At 46.2% G+C, this 21,390-nt stretch overlaps 1 protein-coding gene across 1 annotated transcript; it reads right to left on the bottom strand.

Moving 5' to 3' along the window:
- Positions 1-1,095: 1,095 nt before the first annotated feature.
- Positions 1,096-3,576, bottom strand: LOC109783934 (ABC transporter G family member 5). The gene has a single exon (XM_020342509.4). It carries the CDS (start codon positions 3,324-3,326, stop codon positions 1,248-1,250), a length of 2,079 nt encoding a protein of 692 aa, XP_020198098.1. The 5' UTR covers positions 3,327-3,576; the 3' UTR covers positions 1,096-1,247.
- Between the last annotated feature and the right edge of the window lie 17,814 nt (positions 3,577-21,390).

Genomic DNA, 21,390 nt, shown 5'->3' with positions numbered 1-21,390 from the left:
CGCCTGAGCAGTAGCGATCGATCGATATGCACAAGAGGACATCAAAGTGAGGACACACGCACTGCTGACATGTTACTATCAACCCAACTTAATTTTCTCACTATTTACCTAGCAAGATTCTTCTTCAGTACCAAGAAAATTAAACAAACACTATATCGTTTGGTTCAGGGGGGCATGTCAGAGGTAGCCCAAACGCTCCAACAAGCATGGCGGCAGCCAATGGATGCTCGTCCCAGTGGAGAAGCGTGAGGAGCAGAGATATCTCTGATGGAGAGAAAGGTAGATGGGTAGGTAGGCAGATAGATGTATCTCTGATCACCATCTCTCCATCTGGCCTTGGCATCTTGTCACCTGTCCTCACATTTTCCCTGTGATTTCAGACCAAACCCGCAGCCAATTCCGTCTGAATCATATGCTACGTAGATGTGTATGGGTTGCCTGCCTCGTGTTTGACTTTGACGGGTAATTATAAGATGCCAAGTGAGACACTGGTCTCCTAGTGTTGCCATCAGGACAGGTATTTGACCACACAAATGTATACCTACTTGTCGTTGAGCAAAGATACTAGTGGCTACGGTCGCAGAGTTTTCCTACAGGCTCGTTGTCTGACGAAACACTCTTTACTGTCAAAAAAGTGCAGTAAATATTATCTTTTTTTTTGAAAAGCCGGTAAATATTTGGATTTGCTGAGGCTTGCGAATCTAGAAGGTACAGGAAGATTTGTTTATGATCTGTGGCAGTACGATTCAGGAAGTTCGGTTGCCTAATTTCGTCAGATCCTTCCAAGGTTCTTGCCTCATTCAGAGCAGAGCAGAGCAGAGGTTGTTTGGAAATTTCAAGAGTGTGGTTAAGACAATGTAACAGCTGGGTACGTACAAAAGTTGTTGGCGCCCAAACTGGAAGTGAGGCTCATTAGATTATGATTTAGAAGAAGTTGAGCTCAAGTGCCTTTGATTTACAGACATGCAATTTTATAGTCACAATGTAAGAAGTCGGGTCTTGAACTCATAATTTATTGGCTCTGATACCATATAAAACTGCACGCACACCGATATGAATCAATTCATCAAAAAACTCAAGCTAGTGAGAAAGATATACTATGCATTTGTACTTCATTAACATAAAAACAAACCAACAATAACACCGATCATTTCACATAGACATTGATTCTTTGGCCATCTGTTACTCCACGGAAAGAAATAAAATAAAATACAGGAACATAATGCATGCCGATCGATTGATCGAGCTCACTTCCTCTTGTTCTTGCTGCCGACGAGCAGCACGGCGTAGAAGAGCGCGCGGAAGAAGAATCCGAACCCGGCGGTGACCAGGAGGCACATCCACTTGCCCAGGTCCGTGACGGCCTGCTGCGCCAGCACGTCAGCGCCGGTGAGGACACATGTGTGGGACGTCATGTGCGTGCCGAGCGCGTTGCCGATGGCGCCGAGCACCTTCATCTTGATGGCCTCCGGCATGCCGCCGATGGGCGTGCCGTCGAACATCTGCGTCCCGCGTGCGAAGCACCTCGTGGCGTCGCCGAACTCGTTCTGCAGCACCGCCTGGTACGGGTACTTGACCAGCGAGATGTAGTGGAACCAGATCCAGTAGTCGGGGATTCTGTCGCGGTTGATGAAGAAGCCCGAGAAGAGCAGGAAGTAGGCCAGGATGGCCACCACCACCGTGTACCCCAGCATCACGTGCGGCACCACCGCCGACAGGAACGTCACGAACCCGCTGCCGGCCCAGAGCGAGGCGAGGATGATGAGCGAGAAGTAGAGGAAAGACGAGGCGCCTCCGGCGAGACCCACGGCGAAGAACGTGGTGACCGCGAACGCCAGCGACAGCGCCACCAGTGGCGGGAAGGAGACGACGGCGTTGGCCAGCACGTAGGAGGCGCGCCGGTACGCGTTGTGCGCCGTCTCCCGCAGGTAGATGTGCCGCTCCTGCACGAACACCGGCAGCGCGTCCGCGCACACGTAGAACATGGTCGACATGCCCATGGCGAAGAACCCCAGCCGCTCCTGCACGCCCTTGGGCGTGTCGTCCAGCCGCAGGAAGATGGTCGCCAGGATCAGCCCCGTCACCATGATCGTGCCGAGACGCATCCCGAACAGCTCCGGCATGCGCCGCGTGTTGGTGAAGGCGCGCTTGATCAGCACCCACACCTCCACCGGCATCGGGTTCGCGTACGTCGGCATCTGCAGCGACACCGTCCCCGTCCCGCTCCCGGCCACCAGCTTCCCCCGCGCCACGCTCTCCGCGATCGCGTACTCCAGCGTCATCGGGCTCACCCTCTTGGCGTTGGTGCCGTCCATCGCCTTGTGAGTCGCCTGCCACATCGCGTTGAAGCCGGCGAGCGGCCCCGTGCCGTCGGGCTGCTGGGCCTCGCGCTCGCGGATGGTGTCCAGCGCGAACTCGGCCGGGTTCTCGTTGTCCGGGATGGGCGCGCCGAACTCCGCGAAGAAGGGCTTGAGGCCGGCGGGCGTGCCGGCGTACACGGTGCGGCCGCGCGAGAGCAGCAGGAGGCGGCCGAGGATGCCGAGGATGCGCGCGCTGGGCTGGTGGATGGTCATGACGACGACGCTGCCGCTGCGTGCGATGGTGCGCAGCACCTGCACCACCATGAAGGCGCTGGCCGAGTCGAGGCCGGAGGTGGGCTCGTCGAGGAACAGCAGTATAGGGTCGTGGATGATGTCGGTGCCGATGGACACCCGGCGGCGCTCCCCGCCCGACACCCCGCGGTGGCCCTCGTCGCCGATGATGGTGTCGGCGGCGCGCGACAGCCCGAGCTGGTCGATGAGCCGGTCCACGCGCTCGCGCTTGGCGGCCGGGGAGAGCGCGCGCGAGAGGCGGAGCTCCGCGGCGAACAGCAGGGTCTCGCGCACGGTGAGCATCGGGTAGAGCAGGTCGTCCTGCATGACGTAGGCGGAGATGGCGCGGAGGCGGCTGCCGTGGAGCGGCTCCCCGTTGAGCGTGACGTGGCCGCGGAGGCTGTCGCGCGCGATCCGGCCCGCGAGCGCGTCGACGAGCGTGGACTTGCCGGAGCCGCTGGCGCCCATGACGGCGAACAGCTCGCCCTCCCGCGCCTCCCCCGAGACGCCGTCCAGCAGCGCCTTGGTGTTGGCGGGCGGCGCGTCGGTGGAGGCCAGGCGGTTGCTGGCGCGCGAGGGGAGGCAGCCCATGAGGCCGCCCCGGCCCTGCCGGACGCGGTAGGAGAGGTCCGTGAAGGAGAGCGTGTACGGCACCGGCGGCCCCGCGGAGACGAGCAGCTGCAGCTCCCGCTCAGCATCGTCGACTTCGACGGCGATGTGGCCGGAGGTCGACATGGTGTTGCGGTCAGGGCGAGAGCTCGGTGATTGATCGGTGGATGGATCGAGGGAGGGAGGGGTTTGTGATGTGTTGTGCGAGCGAAACTCGGCTGCGTGTGTCGTGCTTGGTTCGGAATGCAGGTTATATAGGGAGGGCGGAGAGGGAGGAGGTGGTTTCCGAGTCGGGGGGAGGGAAGCGGTCCGAGTCCCGATCCCGATCAGAGTAGAGTAGCTTCTCTTTTGTGCCTGCCGTGGTCGAGGCGCGGAGAGCGTGGGGCGGGTTGCCTGCCACGCCACCCCCCCTTAATCCCCTCCGTGCTAGCCTCTCGCACTCCCTCCATAACTAACCTCGCAACCGCCCGTCCGCCCGCCGTCCGGTTGCGACCGGAGTAAATTTTCTTTCGGCTGTGCCTATCGGCCGCCGTGCGACCTGCCTGCCTCGTGTGAAGGCTTGATGGTAGTACGTACAGAGTCAGACATACGTGGTGTGAAGGAGTTCGAGGGTGCAGCTGGGACTCATTGAGTCGTCATTGTACTGCATGCAGTGAAGAGCCTGACGAGAAGCAAGGTGCATAATATACTACGAGTTGGAAGTATACTCACAATGTGCATAAAAAAGAGTTCTGATTTTGTGTTTTACTCTCACAGATTGGGTATTCGCAATATGAATGCGTGCACGTTCCTGGCCCTGTATTTTATACTATTACAAATGTGGAGTGTTCGAACGAATGAGCGTCTCAATTTCCTCGCAAAAGAACAAAAATGAAGAGGATACAGGCATGTGGATTTGTCCCTCCTCAAACTTCCGGTTTAGCATCACTTCTCTTTCAACAATTCTTTATTATATTTATTAACTATCATGGCACTGTTTAACAAAACTCCAGAAAAAAAAAACACATGTGCTAATAACAAACGTGCACAATGTGTCAAATCTTTACACTTTCACCTACTAAGAAGCCATTTCTCCAACCAAACTCATACTGGTTTGTCACCAATTCTTTGTTTCAAGCCCTACTATGGGCGTGTTCGGGAGCCCTCCCGCTTCTCAAATTCTCAACTCCACGTGAGGAGTGCAGCCGAACGGTCGAAATCCCAGCTATGGGCGAGAGAAGCTGTCGATCAGCGCAGTGCAAATTTCGCGGAGTCGAGGAGTTGGAAAGCCCGTGCTCTCCAAAAACTGCGAAGTAGGAGTTGAGGGAAATTACGCGCGTATGCCACCGCAAAGTGAACTTGCAGCGTACCGGTTCGCTAGCTATTCCTCTCCCCGAGCCCCGACACAACGCCTCGGCCACCATTCCTCTCCCGACGAGCAAACCCTAGGCGTCGCACGCCGCCGCGAGGAGGCAGTCGCCACGCTGCTCTCGCCCTTCTCTGCCCCCACCAGCACGAGCTCGGCCGCGAGGTGGCAGTCTGCACGCTAACCTCGTCGTTGTCCGTACGGCCGGAACCGCGTCAAGATTGTCGGCACCGGTGCGGTGCCGGCGCTCGTGGAGCTGTTGCTGGACGAACCCGAACGGCGGGTCTGCGAGCTCGCGCCAGCCGTGCTACAGGAGATGGCACAGGCCGGCGCCGTGGTCTGCCTGCTCAGTCGTCGTCTCCAATCCAGATGGGATCGGCTGATGCTAATTTCCTTCCTTGTTGGGTTGAAAGCCCATGGTGCTTCCCTCCCGAGCCAGGCCACATCAAAGCCAAATGGGCCAAAATTGCTCACTTTGGGCTTCCAGCCTTTTTAGTACGCCCAGGAGAGAAGCTGCCCAGCCGAACGGATCGCTAACTCCTGGCGATTTGGAGAGAAGCTGGCAGCTGGTTATGGGCGACGGAGTTGAGGAGTTTCCAGCCACAGAGGGCTACCGAACACGCCCTATATCACGATGCCCAACTTCTGGCATATGGCAGCAAGATGCCTCATCACCCATCTGCTGGGCCACTGCGGCCTGGTATGGAGTGCTGGTTGACGCGACTAGCAGAAGAGCCGATTTGTAGGATGACGACTAGAGCACCGCTTCTTGTTGAATGGAAAACTCTTGTATTGGCTTTCGTTGGTCGAACTCGGAAGTGACAAACTTGCGCCCTTACCTTGTTGAACGCGTTGTCTACTAGCTGATGTGATGGCCTTTATTGGTTGGTCTGGGCAACCATGATAAAAATCCATGTTCTTGATGTCTTTGGCTGGACATGACGACGGAGGTCTGAGGGCGAGTATCCCTTCTTGAAGGCGTTGTTGTGAAAGAAGTCGACTTAGTCATAGCTGCTAAATTCACATCTTGTAATGGTTGTCTAAGTCATGTACTCTACTTGTTGATATACCAAGGCTACGTAATTCCTAATCAACAAGCTTACCCACATGTGGTCACCTGTAACATTTATTTACACAAGGTCCTTGCTTCAATAATGTCTATGTACAACCACAAGCATTCACAATACTGAAAGGGGAATAAAATGCGGCTCCCATCAGGAGCCAGATATGCAAAAATGCACAACATAATTAGCATTAATCCAAGCAGAGGATATCACAAAGAGAACAAAGGCATAGAAAAGAAGCATGCAAAGTAAAATACCAGAACGACTCCGAAGATGGAGCGTTGATGGCAGTAGAGATGGGCATAATATGGATCAGGAAGACAACAAAAGAAATATGAGTGAGCAGGCTGAGGTGTACCAAAACAAAGTTAGGGATAAAAACATGAAAAAGAGAATAAAAAGGGCACGATCTGATGCAAGAATGTGACCATACACTCACAGCTAATACATAGTGAATATTCAAATAGCAAGGTATTCATAGTAACCCCATTAATTATAACATAAAAGCAGAGCAAAAAAAACTTGCATCCATCATGCACCTTGAATTCTGAAAGTAGTAGTGATGCTAACCATGATACCTAAGAATAAATTAATCATAGTATTACCGAGAGGGGAGCATTTAGCATGGGCAAGCATGAGCACATTTAACACACTGGTTCACGCTGCCAGTACTTTTTATTATCTACAAAGAAAGCACCAATCAAATGTACTACTAAATTAGGAATAAGAACACGATAAACCATTGTTGTTGGTCTGAAACAACTAATCAAACGGGAGATTGTAAATATACCAAAATTGAATAAAAGTCTTAAGGTAAGATATAAGTAGTCATTCAAGTACATCGTATGAATATCATTTAGAGATTTTAGGCCATGAAATCATCTTGTTGTAATTGACTGGAACTAATTGTTTGAAGAATGAAATCACATATATTACACAGATCACTCCTCACCTGCAGCCTTCTGAGACTTTCATCGAACATCTTGTAGGCGTACAGAAACAAAATCTGCACAAACAAAATGAGAAATTCTGGGAGCAGCTAGCGCACTGGAAGGAGGAAAAAAGCAGGAAGAGGACAAGAGTGTGCACTTGCTTGAGAGGGCCAAATACGGCTAGATGGCTGGATAGAGGAGACAAAGGGGGCAAACCACGTCGAGGGCAACATCCAAATCGAGGGGGGGGGGGGGGGGGTTGAGGCTGAGCCCCCTCGCCCGTGGCCCCGTCCCGGTCGGCTGCACGTCGCGGCCCCGGAAGACGCGGAGATGGAGGAAGAGGGAGGACACTACTAGCGAAAATTTTATACACAGCATCTTAGCAGTAGCGCTGGACAAAATCATGCGCTACTGCTACTTAGTAGTAGCGCGTGTAAATAAACCGCGCTACTGCTATAACTTTAGCAGTAGCGCGTATTAGCAAAACGCGCTGCTGCTAAGTTTGAACTGGGCACACATGGCTAGCCCCACTTAGCAGTAGCGCGTATACGTACCCAGCGCTACTGCTATGCTCCGCAGCAGGAGCGCTTTTCTCTAACCCGCACTACTACTAACCCTACCTTATCCTCCCCACATGGCCGACCCTCTCACTCTCCCCCGCACGCCCCGTCGTCCGCCACCACCGTCGTCCCCCGCCGCCGCCGCGCTGCTCCTCCACCGAGGTACTCCCTCCATCCCTCCTCCTCCCTCCTTCCTCCTCCCCTCCCTCCTCCTCCCACCGTGCCCTCCTCCCACCTCCTCCGGCCGCCCTCTCCTCCCTCCTCCTCCGGCCGCCCCTCGTCCCTCCTCCCTCCTCCGCCGGCAGCCCTCCTCCCACCGCCCCTCCCTCCTCCTCCTCCGGCCGCCCTCTCCCCCTCCTCTCTCCTCCCTCCTCCCTCCTCCGATCCCACCGGCCTCCTCCCCCTCCTCCTCTCTCCTCCCTCCTCCCACCCCCTCCTCCCTCCATCTCTATTTTTTTTCTATTTTCTACTGTAGTTTTTTACTATTGTATAATGTAGTTTTTTTTACTGTTTTTAGTAAGTGTTTAATAGAATTAGTAAGAAAATTAATAGGACTAGTTGAACTAGTTTATTTTTAGTAAGAACTAGTTTATTTTATTTATAGTAAGTGCTTAGTTGAACTAGTTGAATTAATAGAACTAGTCTAATTAAATTTTTACTATAGAACTAGTTTATTTTTAGTAAGAAAATTAATAGAACTAGTTTATTTTTAGGTGTATTTAACAATATTCTAGGTTGATTCGTTTTGAGGTGGACATGTCATATTTTGAACATGTCACATTTGTTGTTATTTTTTAGTTAAAGCAATTATTCCCGCATCGACGTCGACGATGCCTATCCCGCATCCTCGTCGTCGACTCGACGGAGGACACCTGCTTGATCAGAGGGGCCATGTCCGGGACTGGGCTCCGCCGGGCTGGTACTGGGAGGTGCTACCTTCCGGGGGGCGCAGCTTGGTGAGGAGCCAGCCCGTCGTTGACCCGAACCTTCTTTGGTGGCGGTCGCGTGGGCCAGTGACGGTGCGGAGGCTTGAGGATCCCGCGGAGGTGGTACGTCACCGTGTCAGCGAGGAGGACGAGCACGTCCGTCGCTACATGGTTGTGTTGGAGGGCAGATTCTCCAATACCGGGCAGGTTCTTCAGGGATCTCACTAGAGCTATGATCCTATGATGGTTCCTTCTCTTTGGGTGTCCACCGCCCGCGCCGATACCCGTCGTTCGCTAGATTTTTAGCCGTATTAGTGATGTTATATGTATGATACTATTCGAGATGTATTAGTGATAATATTCGACGATGTACGGACGCAAGAGATGATTTAGTTTTGCTTATTGAATGCATGCTAATTTGAATACTTATTTATTTTACGATTTGGTTTTGCTTATTGAATGCTCAAATTGGAGAACTACTTCTACTAGTAGAATGCCCGTGCGTTGCTATGGGCTACAATGCATACATATAAATCACACAAATGGTCATATCCAAAGTCAAATCTTATTTCTCCCTCGTACGTCTGAGCATGTTAGGACATTAAGCGAGCTCCACAAAATTTAATCGTCTGGATAGTCCGGACACCCCCCCCAAATCCAACCCATATGTTATCCCAACATGCGGTCCCAACACGAAAACCCCACCCCACGACGCACACCTCCCTTTCCTGCCGGATATTCCACTTACCGCTCGGTTTCCCATCTTAGCAGGACATTTCTCACTGGGGCCCTCTCCTTTGAAACCGGATAATGCTCACCTCATCTTCACCATGTTGCCCTCTCTCCTTCACACGATACTTCTCCATGAAGTGCCAAGAAGTCCCCCGCGTGCACCCCCACCCCCAACGAAGAAGAAAAATCCGATGTCTCCTGAACCATTGCCACGTTGTAACATATAGTTGAATATCACATGAAAGAAAAATATGATTTCCATTATTAACTCTTGAAGCAACCAACAACCCTCTATCCTAACCAAAAAATTGTACGGCTTGATGAAAATAATATATGGACCGCTCGCTCATGCAGTTTGCTGCAAAGAATCTCACATGAAATGTTATACATGTCACATTGGTTCACTATCCTATCTCTGATGTCGTGACCGTAGTTTAGAAACTCTCCTAGCACTCCAAATGCCGACAACAAAATCTCCAAATATATAGCATCCACAGCTACCATGAAATAGGACACTAAACAATATTTGCATCAAGCAATCAATTTATGCACCAAGCACACTGAGCAGAAGCCACAAGCTATCAAGATTTCTTCTACTCACAGAACTGACAAATGTGACTAACTCTGTAAGAAGCTTTGCCTCCAGAACCTAAAAATGGTATAGTCCCATCATTGCTTCAGCTGCTCTCTGATCTCAATAGAAAACATGGAGATCGTCTAAAAAACAGAGTACACTTCGGCTGCACTTAAATAAGCTTGCTAAAAAGAAACTTCTCAGGTGACGTAAGAAAATATAAGTAACTTCCACTTGACAGTCGCATCATTTGACATATAGATTTTCAGTTAGCATGGCAACTGAAGTGATTCTATTGATTAAATTACATAGTTCATTTTAAATGGTAAACACAAATTTAGAAGAGTTGCCAATGCTCATCTGTCAAATATGCTACTGTATACTTATGTGAGATGCCAATGATCATCATCATCTGTCAAATATACTACTGTATACTTATGTAAGCTGCCAATGCTCATCTCAAGAAAGGATTGTATACCCAAAAGACCAGACCTTATATGGGCCTTATTCTATGAAACAATTTCAAAAAGGCTTACCCTGTATCCACTGCTAGTAGTGTCTATAAAAGAGCTCTTTTTCCCTACATCGGCGAGTTAATACTTTGATCTCTACCAACTGGAAGCACATATAACTATATTTAAAAACAGGAACATCTGCTATCTTCATGAGTAAATAAACTGTAAAAAAGCAGAGGACCAAACCCAAATATTTTCATGAATGTTACATATCATTTTTGTTAATTTGCAAGCACATCAAACATGTTCTAACAAGCAGGAAAATTGTAGAAACATACAAATGATGGACAGTTCCTAATTCCTACCATGGAATCACTGCATGATGCATTGCACTGAGCACCTTCTGTGTGATATGGAGATGGACAGAGGCAAAGATCAAGGAATTAAAATTCGAAAAGAATAAATAAGCTATCAATAAGCCAATAAAAATCGACATAGAAAAAATAAATAAGTTTACTTCAGTAAGCCGATAGGGATCGACGCATTTGGAGACATAACTACCACAACAAAGATTCCATCATTGTAATAATAGCCTTAATGCTGAATTATACTCCTTAAAATATGTCTCGGGCATTTTCCTCAAGTACCTTTTAGGCAACAACAATGACAATGATTCTAGGGAATGAAATGCTCTCGCAAACAACCTGACTTGTATATACTGATTGTAAATTCACCTAGCTGTATGAAAATCAAAACCAATCATTACATAGGTTATCCAAAGAATTGATAAACATACTTTAAGAGCAAAAGTGTTTTAACCCGAACTTCCAAGAAATCATCAAAGCAGAAGTGGCTTCCCTCCCATCAATAAACTTCAGGTGAACAGGAGAAGCACGACCATGGAGAGTCATACCTGAATACCTGAATAGAGAGTCATAACGGTCCTGGCAATAGCACATCTCTTTGTCCCCTCCTATATTCTTCAATCACATCAGAATACTAAAATTGACCATACATCGTTTCAAGAGAACAAAAATGATCGATCAAACAATTGGTCTAATTCAAAAGTTTGTGTCCTTCATTCTCATAATCATCAGTCTTCTTAACCAACTTCTTCTTGCAGTACAACATCTTTCTCCCAGCCCTCACCCCCATCCATCTTCATTCATAACACCATTTTAACCCTCTTTTCAAAATCAATAAGGTGAATATTTGAGAGCAGTAATTTGATCTCCCTCCTTATTGATTAGTAGACAGAATATAAAATTCAATCCTTCCATGTGCAGTTGCTGGCAACCTCTGTCATTTAGTGAAGAGGTGGTAGCTGTGGTGTTAGCAAAAAAATTAAAAATAATAAATCATTCATATATTACAGGTTTCTTGAGACCAATATAATAGCTTTGAAGATTTCCTACACCAATCCCGGCCTCATGGCATTCCAGACGGCCTATGTAGATGAAGCAAGTGCAACCATATCTTGTAAAAGAAAGATATATCAGCTTCGCAAAGGCACTCCTGAAAATATCTCAACTAAAAATACACATATCTCTATGGTTCCACCTTCATCATAATGTTACCGTCCTCAAGAATTTAAAGATAAAGAAAGGTTTCCACTTATACTCCTCTTTTTATGTGTTGTGTTGTTCTATTCGTCCATGCTACCTCTTGAGCACTGCGTTGGTTTTCCCTTGAAGAGGAAAGGGTGATGCAGTAAAGTAGCGCAAATATTTCCCTCAGTTTTTGAGAACCAAGGTATCAATCCAGTAGGAGGCCACGCTCAAGTCCCACGCACCTACACAAACAAATAAGAACCTTGCAACCAGCGCGATAAAGGGGTTGTCAATCCCTTCACGTCCACTTGCAAAAGTGAGATCTGATAGAGATGATAACATAATATTTTTGGTATTTTTATGATAAATACTAAAAGTAAAGAAAGCAAAATAAACGGCGCTAGAAATAGCTTGTTGACGGGAGATTAATATGATGGAAAATAGACCCGGGGGCCATAGGTTTCACTAGTGGCTTCTCTCAAGAGCATAAGTATTACGGTGGGTAAACGAATTACTGTCGAGCAATTGATAGAATTGAGCATAGTTATGAGAATATCTAGGTATGATCATGTATATAGGCATCACGTCCGTGACAAGTAGACCGACTCCTGCCTGCATCTACTACTATTACTGCACACATCGACCGCTATCCAGCATGCATCTAGAGTATTAAGTTCATAAGAACGGAGTAACGCTTTAAGCAAGATGACATGATGTAGAGGGATAAACTCATGCAATATGATATAAACCCCATCTTTTTATCCTCGATGGCAACAATACAATACGTGTCGTTTCCCCTGCTGTCACTGGGATCGAGCACCACAAGATTGAACCCAAAGCTAAGCACTTCTCCCATTGCAAGAAAGATCAATCTAGTAGGCCAAACCAAACTAATAATTCGAAGAGACTTGCAAAGATAACCAATCATACATAAAAGAATTCAGAGGAGATTCAAATATTGTTCATAGATAATCTTGATCATAAACCCACAATTCATCGGATCTCAACAAACACACTGCAAAAGAAGAGTTACATCAAATAGATCTCCAAGAGAATTGAGGAGAACTTTGTATTGAGATCCAAAGAGAGAGAAGAAGCCATCTAGCTAATAACTATGGACCCGAAGGTCTGAGGTAAACTACTCACACATCATCGGAGAGGCTATGGTGTTGATGTAGAAGCCCTCCGTGATCAATGCCCCCTCCGGCGGAGCGCCGGAAAAGGCCCCAAGATGGGATCTCACGGGTACAAAAGGGTGCGGCGGTGGAAATAGGGTTTTGGCTCCGTATATGATGTTTCCAGGGTATATGAGTATATATAGGCGAAGGAGGTCGGTAAGGAGAGCTACAAGGGGCCCATGAGGGTGGAGGGCGCGCCAGGGGGTAGGTGCCCCCCTGCCTCGTGGCCTCCTTGTTGATTGCTTGACGTCCACTCCAAGTCCTGTGGATCACGTTTGTTCCAAAAATCACGTTCCCGAAGGTTTCATTCCGTTTGGACTCCGTTTGATATTCTTTTCCTTCGAAACACTGAAATAGGCAAAAAACAGCAATTCGGGCTGGGCCTCCGGTTAATAGGTTAGTCCCAAAAATAATATAAAAGTGTATAATAAAGCCCATTAAACGTCCAAAACAGAATATATAATAGCATGGAACAATCAAAAATTATAGATACGTTGGAGACGTATCAAGCATCCCCAAGCTTAATTCCTGCTCGTCCTCGAGTAGGTAAATGATAAAAACAGAATTTTTGATGTGGAATGCTGCTTAGCATAATTTTCAATGTAATTCTCTTATTTGTGGTATGAATATTGAGATCCGAAAGATTCAAGATGAAAGTTTAATATTGACATAAAAGTAATAATACTTCAAGCATACTAACTAAGCAATTATGTCTTCTCAAAATAACATGGCCAAAGAAAGTTCATCCCTACAAAATCATATAGTTTGGTCATGCTCCATTTTCGTCACACAAGAATACTCTCATCATGCACAACCCCGATGACAAGCCAAGCAATTGTTTCATCCTTTAGTAATCTCAAACTTTTTTCAACTTTCACGCAATATATGAGCGTGAGCCATGGATATAACACTAAGGGTGGAATAGAATATGATGATGGGGGTTATGTGGAGAAGAGAAAAAAGGAGAAAGTCTCACATTGACACGGCTAATCAACGAGCTAGGGAGATGCCCATCGATTGATGTCAATGCAAGGAGTAGGGATTGCCATGCAATGGATGCACTAGAGCTATAAATGCATGAAAGCTCAACAAAAGAAACTAAGTGGGTGTGCATCCAACTTGCTTGCTCACGAAGACCTAGGGCATTTGAAGAAGCCCATTGTTGGAATATACAAGCCAAGTTCTATAATGAAAAATTCCCACTAGTATATGAAAGTGACAAAACAAGAGACTCTCCATCATAAAGATCATGGTGCTACTTTGAAGCACAAGTGTGGAAAAAGGATAGTAGCATTGTCCCTTCTTTATTTTTATTTTTTTGTCCTTTCTCTTTTTTTTGGGACAATGCTCTATGAATGATGATCATCACACTTTTATTTATTTACAACTCAATGATTACAACTCGATACTAGAACAAAGTATGACTCTATATGAATGCCTCCGGCGGTGTATCGGGAAGGGCAATGAATCAAGAGTGACATGTATGAAATAATATGCATGGTGGCTTTTCCACAAATACGATGTCAACTACATGATCATGCAAGGCAATATGACAATGACGAAGCGTGTCATGATAAACGGAACGGTGGAAAGTTGCATGGCAATATATCTCGGAATGGCTATGGAAATGCCATAATAGGTAGGTATGGTGGCTGTTTTGAGGAAGATATAAGGAGGTTTATGTGTGATAGAGCGTATCTTATCACGGGGTTTGGATGCACCGGCGAAGTTTGCACCAACTCTCAAGGTGAGAAAGGGCAATGCACGGTACCGAAGAGGCTAGCAATGATGGAAGGGTGAGAGTGCGTATAATCCATGGACTCAACATTAGTCATAAAGAACTCACATACTTATTGCAAAAATCTACAAGTCATCAAAAACCAAGCACTACGCGCATGCTCCTAGGGGGATAGATTGGTAGGAAAAGACCATCGCTCGTCCCCGACCGCCACTAATAAGGAGGACAATCAAAGAACACCTCATGTTTCAAATTTGTTACACAACCTTTACCATATGTGCATGCTACGGGACTTGCAAACTTCAACACAAGTATTTCTCAAATTCACAATTACTCAACTAGCACAACTTTAATATTACTACCTCCATATCTCAAAACAATCATCAAGCATCAAACTTTTCTTAGTATTCAACGCACTTATAAGAAAGTTTTTACTAATCTTGGATGCCTATCATATTAGGACTAATTTCACAATTTAAGCAAATTACCATGCTGTTTTGTAGGACTCTCAAAATGATATAAGTGAAGCATGAGAGAACAATAGTTTCTATAAAACAAAACCACCACCGTGCTCTAAAATATATAAGTGAAGCACTAGAGCAAAAATTATATAGCTCAAAAGATATAAGTCAAGCACATAGAGTATTCTAATAAATTACGAATCATGTGTCTCTCTCTCAAAAGTGTATTCAGAGAGGAAGATTGTGGTAAATTAAAAACAAAGACTCAAATCATACAAGACGCTCCAAGCAAAACACATATCATGTGGTGAATAAAAATATAGCTCCAAGTAAAGTTACCGATGGACGAAGACGAAAGAGGGGATGCCTTCCGGGGCATCCCCAAGCTTTGGCTTTTTGGTGTCCTTGGATTTACCTTGGGGTGCCTTGGGCATCCCCAAGCTTAGGCTCTTGCCACTCATTGTTCCATAATCCATTAAATCCTTACCCAAAACTTGAAAACTTCACAACACAAAACTCAACAGAAAATCTGGTGAGCTCCGTTAGCGAAAGAAAACAAAATACCACTTCAAGGTACTGTAATGAACTCATTCTTTATTTGTATTGGTGTTAAACCTACTGTATTCCAACTTCTCTATGGTTTATAAACTATTTTACTAACATAGACTCATCAAAACAAGCAAACAACACACGAAAAACAGAATCTGTCCAAAACAGAACAGTCTGTAGTAATCTGTATCTAACGCAAACTTCTGTAACTCAGAAAAATCTACCAAAATAGGAAGACCTAAATAATTTGTTTATTGATCTTCTGCAATTGGAATCAGTATTTTATCACGTTCTGACGATTTTTAAAAATTGTTTTCGTGAACAGAAAGTTTCTGGAATTTTCAGCAAAATCAAATAACTATCATCCAAGAGGATCCTATAGGTTTTACTTGGCACAAACACTAATTAAAACACAAAAACAAATCTAACCAGAGGCTAGATCAAAGATTTATTCCTAAACAGGAGCAAAAAACAAAAAACTAAAATAAAATTGGGTTGCCTCCCAACAAGCGCTATCGTTTAACGCCCCTAGCTAGGCATAAAAGCGAGGATATATCTAGGTATTGCCATCTTTGGTAGGCAATCCATAAGTGGCTCTCATAATAGATTCATAAGGTAATTTTATTTTCTTTCTAGGAAAGTGTTCCATGCCTTTCCTTAACGGAAATTGGAATCTAATATTTCCTTCCTTCATATCAATAATTGCACCAATCGTTCTAAGGAAAGGTCTACAAAGAATAATAGGACATGAAGGATTGCAATCTATATCAAGAACAATGAAATCTACGGGCACATAATTCCTATTTGCAACAATAAGAACATCATTAATTCTTCCCCTAGGTTTCTTAATAGTGGAATCCACAAGGTGCAAGTTTAAAGAATAATCATCAAATTCACGGAAACCTAGCAAATCACACAAAGTTTTTGGGATCGTGGAAACACTAGCATCCAAATCACACAAAGCATAGCATTCATGATTGTTAATTTTAATTTTAATTGTAGGTTCCCATTCATCATAAAGTTTTCTAGGGATAGAAACTTCCAACTCAAGTTTTTCTTCATAAGATTGCATCAAAGCATCAACGATATGTTTAGTAAAAGCTTTATTTTGACTATAAGCATGAGGAGAATTTAGCACGGATTGCAATAAGGAAATACAATCTATCAAAGAGCAATTATCATAATTAAATTCCTTGAAATCCAAGATAGTGGGTTCATTGATACCTAAAGTTTTGACCTCTTCAATCCCACTTTTACTAATTTTTGCATCAAGATCTAAAAACTCCGAATTTTTGGGACGCCTTCTAACTAAAGTTGACTCATCTCCAGTCCCATCATTATCAAGATTCATATTGCAAAACAAATATTTAATAGGGGACACATCAATAACTTTTGGAAACCGATTCCAATCATCCGGCTGTAGATAGCCGCATCGACATCTGCCTTGCGAGCAAGCCGCGTGTCCAGTAGGCCCGATGCACATCAGGCTTATCTTATCTTCCTAGCCCGCCGTCATTCTCTCGTTCCCAATCCTCATCTCATCTTCTCCTTCCTCTTCCATCTCGTTGCACAGCCAGCACGCCGTTGCCACCACCTCGTCGCGCCGCTCCGCCTCCAAAGCACTGCTCCCTTGCCCTCCCTATTTGCAGGCCGACAGACTGCTCCCCGCGCAGTGCTGCAACCAGTAAGACCGTGCTACAACTACAAGGCGGTGGTCGATGGCAAGCTGCTACAAGGAATGCAGCGAGGAAGGCGACGACGGTGCTGCCACGGGGGGCTGCGACGGCGGCCGCCGGTGCTGCAAGCGGCGACGTGGGTGCTGCGATGGGGCTCAGAGAGGAGGCTACCGGCGCTACGACAACGTGCTTCCAACGGCGACGCCGTGTTGTGACGGACGATCACTGGTGCAGCAAGCGGCCACTCTACGACGAGAAACCGAGGGCAGATGCCAGTGATGCTTTGACCACTACTGCGATGGAGGACGCCAGTGATGCTTTTGACCACTGATGCGATGGGAGGCAACTTGTTGTAAACGCGACGACATGAGGCATGCTGTGAAGGTGCTGCGAGGCATGTTCGACGGCCACGCTGACGAGGCGTGGTGCGACGATGGTGTGAGGATGGCTTGGCTTCAACGGCCAGGACGTCGAGGTTCAACCGCATGCCGATGCTGCAGGCGTGCTTCAACGGTGCCTCGATGCTTCGACAGCCACGACGACGAGGCGTGCTTCAACGACTATGACTACGAGGCATTGTGCTTCAACGACTCCGACGACGAGGAGTGTAGAGGCGATGCTGCGAGTCATGCTTCGGCGACCGCCGACGCTTCGACGATCAAGACGACAGTACTTCGACAGCTAAGACGACGCGGCGTCGATGGTCGTGGCGATGCTGCAGGCATGGGAGATGCTACAATGGCCAAGACAAGATGCTTCAGTGGCAACACCTGTAGAGGCGACATCGACGGCCGCAGCGATGTTGCAGGCGTGGGCCGCTGCTTCAACGGCCAAGACGAGATGCTTCGATGGCAATACCCATCGAGGCGGTGCGGACGGTCGCGACGATGCTGCAGGTGTGTGCTGATGCTTCGACGGCGGCATCGATGTTCACGGTGATGCTAAAGGCATGGGCCGATGCTTCAATGGCCACGAAGATGATGCGTCGACAGCAATACCCGTCGAGGCGGCGTCGATGGTCGTGGTAATGCTTCAACAGCCAAGAAGAGATGCTTCGATCGACAACAATACCCCTCGAGGTTTCATTCCGTTTGGACTCCGTTTGATATCCTTTTCCTTCGAAACACTGAAATAGGAAAAAACAGCAATTCGGGCTGGGCCTCCGGTTAATAGGTTAGTCCCAAAAATAATATAAAAGTGTATAATAAAACCTATTAAACATTCAAAATAGAATATATAATAGGATGGAACAATAAAAAATTATAGATAGGTTGGAGATGTATCAGTTCGCTGCAAATGGAGTATAAGATAAGGATTTGAATTGTTAACGCAAGGCCGGTGGAGCCGTGCATGGTCCACATGCAAAGTGCTTTCAACCATGGACGTCATGCACATAGTGCAAAGCTGGCTAAAGGAGTTAATAGATTGGATCCCGGCAAGACTGCACATACTTAACGTTGGCTGCCCCTGCCTTGATTGATTCCCATGCTGGCAAGGTTGCACACATATAGGAAGACTCGATGGATTCTTGCGGGCTAGAAACGAACAAAAGCAGGCACGCAGGTGATGCCTATTTCTTTACAACAGATGCGGGTCGCCTGATGCAATGGGGGAAAACAATATGTATATAGTGATTTTACCTCAATAGATATTTTGGTAGCTCCACTCCATAAGTATGAAATTCGTGATGTTGAAAACCTGAAAAAAAGGAAAATAATGATCTCGGTGGCAATTGTGTCAGCTGATGAATAGGTACGACATTTATTTGAATATTACAACTATTCTCTCCCATTGAACAATGGCTTGGATTCTTTCAAGAGAGAACCATACAGTAAAAAGCTTCAGAACACAATGTACTCTTAATCAGTTCATATTCAGGCCATATACATCGAGCTTATACTACCAATAAAATCAGCTAGAAACCTAGCAAGTATCTTCAAGGATCAAGAACTTGAAAGAGGAATAATGACGAAAGAACTAAAAAAACTAACCTCCATATGGAAGCATTAGATGCACTTGTGAGTCCAAGCATATTATCTTCAATAAATAGAAAACAAGTACATAATTATATTTTTCTTGTGGGCAAAATGGTAGACAGTGATAGAATCTTGAAGTAAAACACAATTGCATTGGTACAAAATCATGAAGGAACAATTCTTCATTCGCTCTCACTCCCTTTTAACAGCAATAATTCAGAAAATGCCATATGCCTCCGAAAGTCAGATATCTCATGATTGGAGGACTAATTAATGCCCAATATAGGTTTAGATAAACAATGTGCATGTTTCACCAGGTAGTCCGATGAACTGAAGAAAATTGCACACAAGGACCAAATGGGTAAACAATCATCAATTTTAACTGTGATATCCTCCCCCTCTCTCTATAATATTTTTCTCTTAACTAAACATGATATAATTAATTGTCAGAAAGGAGACATACAATATAATTAACTGATCATGATATAATACAATTACCTTCGCTAAAGACAACACACATTACAAGTTATCGAATGTGAGTTGAACTGACTCGACCAGAAAATTCATTGACCAGTCACAGTGATGTTTAGTTAGCACATCACTGGGAGCCATACTCTAACTTAAAGTGTAGCTCACGTATACCTTGGACCATTTTCTGCAGTGCCTCGACAGCAAGTGTCAGCTGTGACGTATAGAGGGTTGCATGTCATGATTTTGGAGCTGATTTTGTGCTCAACCCGCAGCCCCTCAGCAATAACCCTTGTGGCTATGTCCTACATCATATTTCAGATCACAAGAAAAGATGGACCAGGTCGTTCACCTCAGAAACCTTAAACTGACCATAAACCACATCACATGTAGCAGTCATAGATACTACTGAATCGGTCCAGAAATATGGTTGTAAACTGAAAACAGTTACCTCAATTTTACAAATACGCACCGAACCTTGAACATTGTACCGAAGAAATAATTGATGTTGTATTCATTGCCACCGATTTTATATGCTACTGAACTTCAGCGTGCAAAATTTTGCGGCAAATATTCATGATAGTTCCGTGCACTGGAAGATAAGAAATATCATACTGAAATGGTTTGTTTATATCAAAATCAAAATTTAATTATTCTCAAGTAACGTCTCAAATAAAGAAGGACATTTGATGTAAAATTTCAAGGAGGCAACTCATATATGGTATCTCTGTCTGGGGAGCTATTTTGTCAAGTATCTTAACACACTTTGGCTACACGGTAATTAACCTTTAAAAGCTCAGATACATGAAGAAAGACACCATACAAAAAATGGAATGGAGGGATTTTGTACACATGCCATTGTAACCTTCCCTCCTCGTTGGAACTCAAGTTCAGGAGGGTTCAGTTCATACCTGGAAATTCTTTGGGATTTATACATCCATTGGAGTCCTTTTGGTTTTGTAGTAGAGGAGAATAACATATGAAAAGATATTTTCTGTATCAAAGCAAGAGCTCAAGATTAGTTCTGGGAATTCTGAGTGATGAACATAAGAAATGCAGTACCGGTAGGTACTCTTGCTCCCCTTGCTCAGAGAAGGTTTGCATACCTAAAAGTGCCCAACATCTGCTGCTGGCTAAAATAGTGTGCATAAAAAGATTAAGAATATAAGCTACAGTCAGATTAGGCTAGATAAGTAGCTATGCACTTGTACACATCAAGCCTATATCGTTATTTTCATACACCAAGGCAATTCAAATGCATTAGATTAGTCCAATGTGGCTGATGAACTACTGTTAGGAAGAGAATGAACGGAGTTACAACCAGTTAGGATCTGCACAAGTAGGAAATATAGTGACCACACCTACGAAGGAGACTCAGGGAAGTAGTTACCTGCAGCTGCATGCGACTGGTTGCCGTGCTTGAACGCTTTGTAGTGCCTCCACCATGTAGTTTCTCCGGTTCACATCCCCGTCCCCTCCGCTGCCGCCTCCACCTCTATCCCCTTCTGGAAGCCTTGATCTAGGCGCCTGGAGAAGCGGTGGCGCACGACCGGATTACAGGGATACATGGAGGGGGAGGTCACGGCTGGCGAGGCGCCGATCGATGGGAACCGTGGGGCGGAGTCGTCACCGGGGTGCAACGTCGTTGGTTGAGGCCGCATTGGGGAAGAAGAGGCACTCGAGGCCGCCGCCCAGCCGAGGTAGGAGGCGCCAGAGGGGAGGAGGTGTGCGAGGCTAGGGATTGGAGAGGGGGTAGGTGAGCGTGCGGCGTCTCCCGTCATCGGCGGCGGCTCCTCAACGGGATCGGCGGCGTCTCCCGTAGTAGCGCAGGGATCAGCAGCGGCTTGATATGCGAGGGCGGCGGCGAAGGGATGCGAGTCAGCGAGTGCGAGGGCGGCGGCGAAGGGATCCTGGAGGCTTCGATCGCTCGTTCGTGCGTACGATTTTTTTTCGTTGGTTCTCTTTCGTTTGTTTATTTGCATTTGATTTTCTTGCCTGCGAGGGGA

Source organism: Aegilops tauschii, chromosome 1 (assembly GCF_002575655.3).
Source record: "Aegilops tauschii subsp. strangulata cultivar AL8/78 chromosome 1, Aet v6.0, whole genome shotgun sequence".
Taxonomy (NCBI): domain Eukaryota; kingdom Viridiplantae; phylum Streptophyta; class Magnoliopsida; order Poales; family Poaceae; genus Aegilops; species Aegilops tauschii.
The sequence above is the reverse complement of the archived record's forward strand: the minus strand, read 5'-3'. Positions and strand labels throughout refer to the sequence as shown.

What these genes read in the sequence shown, in the direction of transcription:
- LOC109783934 (XM_020342509.4), bottom strand. Translation starts at nt 3,326, where the DNA reads ATGTCGACCTCCGGCCACATCGCCGTCGAAGTCGACGATGCTGAGCGG.